Raw genomic sequence first — 3420 nt, 5'->3', positions numbered from 1 at the left:
GCCTCCCAGATCTCCAGATGCATTTGAGATATCAAAAAAGTACTCCAGAGTGTTGTTCAGCATGGGGGTGAGTAGAAAATGAAGGTTAATCATGTTTTGGGTGTACTATTCCTTTAACTACAGGCGTTCATCCAGGTCCTGAAACAGCCATAACCCCAGTCCACCTCAATAAAAGCCTCACGGATCACCATGATGATTTTTGTGGAATTAAAGGTGGTTATTTTTCTTCTTTATAGTCAGTGGTCTGTTAAACTTTCCCCTAAAGGCAGAAGGAAGCTCTCTCTTAACCAAGAAAAATGAGACCTGGGTATTTAAGTGACCTCCTGGATGATTCATGGGAGATATTTGCGTTGGGTGGATAATTAACCCAGTTTAACAGCTCCCATTTTCCAAACAGATAAATTACATACTTAATGCCATCAGTAATTCAGTAATCATGACAGGGTATGGGTGGTGACATCAGCCTAATCTCTGCAACAGTTATGACTAATCACATTTCAACTAAACAAGAAGTCCTTTTTTTTTTTTTAACAAGAGTCCAGATTGGTTCAGCTTTTCTCCATTAATATGTTGTATCAAAATGTTAGTCTGTGACACGTCTATGTGTGACAAAAAGCAGGAAGTGAAGAAATCAGTTCTGGGAACATAACATTTTCACAGTATGGTGACAAATCTGAGAAGAGAACAAAAGAGAAGATCCTTTTCAAGAGGAAAAAAAAAACTGTCATCTGGTTTTATAACACAAGCTTAACATCTGACTTATGATCATGTTTCCTGAAATTTGAAGGTCATTGGAACATATCTAAACACCAGGAGTTCATTTAATGTACACCAGGGAGAAACCAACCGGACAGAGGGAAGGTAAAGATAGAATAATCAATCTAAATGTCTGTAAACGAGTGGAAGTTGTGACAGTCATCAGCAGAAGAAAAGCAGACTGGAGGCTGTGGGCCCAAGTCTCTCATGGAAAACTTTCTAAAGCTTACTGAGAAAATAAATACACAAAACTCATAGAAAATAAAAAAACAACAAACTCCGATTATGGGTGGGTCACTGATTTGCATCCAACTCTGAATGTGCCTACGACTGCGGGCCTCCAGGTGCTTAAAAACAACAACTCACATTTTGCACAGGCATGTTTAAAAGAAGTAAATAGTAAACATGACATTTGAATCTTTAGGATTGTTTTATTGTAAAACAAACAAAAAAGAAACATTTATATGTACGTCATCTTTCTTTCTTTCTTTTTTTTTTTTTTTAATCAAGGTGTTAAACTGCTCTGCTTTATAATTATTTAAATAAAAATCAAAAGCACCCGGAAGTACAGCCTTGCTAATTGGATCTCTGATTGCTTTAACTCTTTTACTAATTGTAATGACATTTACTTAATTTACCAACTGTATTAAAAAAAATTTTCATTCTTAAGCAACCAGCATCATCAATTAATATGAAAGGGCAACACATAGTTTATACATTTGCAACTTTTTAACTATAAATCACATTTTAGTAACTCTAATAATCAGCTTAAAAAACAAAAGACTAAAATTTTTTCAGACTGAAGGGGAATCAGATTTATTTTACTTTGTTATCCAATTTTTAAGTCTCTTCTCTCTGGATGTGTTTGAATTTGGTTTGAATCCTACAGTGTTTGTGTATGTGACCTAATGGAATTAAAACATTTTAACAAATCTTTCAGTACCAGATAAATGGATATTGTTTGAAATAATAGTCAAGCAACAGATGCCCTGGATCATTTCTATGTGCTCTGCTTACCACATATGATGCAAATATAAGGACCCTCTTATGTCTCCCACAAGGCCAACAAGGATCACTGAGAAGGTTCGGGTCATAATCCGCCACCTCCTCTATATCTGCAACACATAACCCAGCAAACGATTAGATGTGGTGAAAAAGTGCAAAAGCAGCAGGCGTGTGCATGTGTGTGCAAACGTACATGTGTTCATACAGGAGTCTTGTGCTGTGCCGCTGTTTGGACGAGCCGGGGTAAAGCCTTTTTGCCCGTTGGCACGGAAACGACACTGAGGGGTCTGAACGGTGCTGCTGTCCAGCACAGTGCTGCTCTTCTGTCTGACCAGTGCGTTTGTTGGGTAGAGAAACTGAGCGTAGGACACCGTCTAAAGAGGAGGAAGGACAACTTTGGTTAATGGAGTAGTTACAGAGCTCTGGAACATTTGTTCATTGACACAACAGGTTAATTTTTAGAACCCGTTTTCAAAGTTTAGCTCAAATACTAATACTGACAAAAATAAAGGACTTTAAAAGCAGGAACTGGATGCAAAATATTGAATTTATCATGTATTTATCCAATCCTCAGTAGTGTTAAGGCTCAAATGTATGCATACAGCACCTACCAAACATTTGGATAAATGTCCCTTATTTTATATCCATCAAGAAGTTCCCAGCATGATTAAGCCCAATCATGTTTATGGCAGTTTTTCTATTTTTATTTAAACAGGTGGTTGTGTTTTTATATAGATCATCCTCTTACCTCAATATGTCTTTTTACTAATAACTGTTTAAAATATTTTCACCTTTCTTAGATGTTTTTCTCCCATTTGTTATTTTTTCTTCTTCTTTTTAACTGTATGCTTTCTTCTGCCTGTTTCTTTTTCCTCTTTGGGACTATAAAGGCATTTTATTCCATAAAATAAAATAAAAATCTGTCTAGGTAAACATGACACTCTTTGTAATAAAACCTAATTTTGATTTAGAGAGCTCACAAGAAATCTGCCTTACTTGTGCAGAAGTTATACATTTTGTAAAAGATTATAATTTTATATAGAAACATTAGGGATGCATTGAAATGAAAATCTTTGGCCAAAACAGAAAACCAAAAAATTAGGAAACCGAGGCCAAAAACTGAAACACCAAAAGAAATTATGTCAGAAATTAGAATCATAGCATTTTTTGCTATAAGTACTAACCCTATTTAAAAAAATCCTTTTTGAAACCAAGGCATTTCAATAAATCAATTACAGAAGTATCAAAACATTTATTTACCTCTGCCATCCTTTCATTATGCCCCTTTTTCTTGGCAGCATCATTTGGAAACTTTGTTGTATTTTCAAACACGTTTGCCGCAGACAGAGTGGGCATTTCCAGTGTCGGTTTCCTTTTTTGTGTGCCGTTGTTCTCATATTCATAAAGGTGATGGGGATGTTTGGATTTCTGTGACATTTTGTGCCACTGGCCTGAGCCCGCAGTGAGACCAATGTGCAGCATTCAAAGTGTCTCAAAACCAGCCTGCCGCACTTTCAACTCTGAAAAACTCTGCTCTGCTACTAGGCTTGTCCCGATCCGATCCACGTATCGGATCCACGTATCGGATCGGGACGCCGATATTGGCAAAAAAATGCGTATCGGCAAAGCATGTAAAATGCCGATCCAGTTTTTTTAAAA

General features: G+C 36.5%; 1 protein-coding gene across 1 annotated transcript in view; it reads right to left on the bottom strand.

Annotated features, from left to right (window-relative positions):
- The window catches only part of LOC107090706 (CDK5 and ABL1 enzyme substrate 2-like), a 16722-nt gene that overhangs the window by 5394 nt on the left and 7908 nt on the right, over window positions 1-3420 (bottom strand). The window contains exons 5-6 of the mRNA XM_015384257.1: window positions 1955-2135; window positions 1696-1871 (exon numbers count right to left, since the gene is read on the bottom strand). Coding sequence (XP_015239743.1) covers window positions 1696-1871; window positions 1955-2135 — 357 coding nt within the window. The remainder of the gene's footprint in view (window positions 1-1695; window positions 1872-1954; window positions 2136-3420) is intronic.

Source organism: Cyprinodon variegatus, unplaced genomic scaffold (assembly GCF_000732505.1).
Source record: "Cyprinodon variegatus isolate N-32 unplaced genomic scaffold, C_variegatus-1.0 Scaffold309, whole genome shotgun sequence".
Lineage (NCBI taxonomy): Eukaryota > Metazoa > Chordata > Actinopteri > Cyprinodontiformes > Cyprinodontidae > Cyprinodon > Cyprinodon variegatus.
Note: the sequence above shows the minus strand (reverse complement) of the source record. Positions and strands in the feature narration are given on the sequence as shown.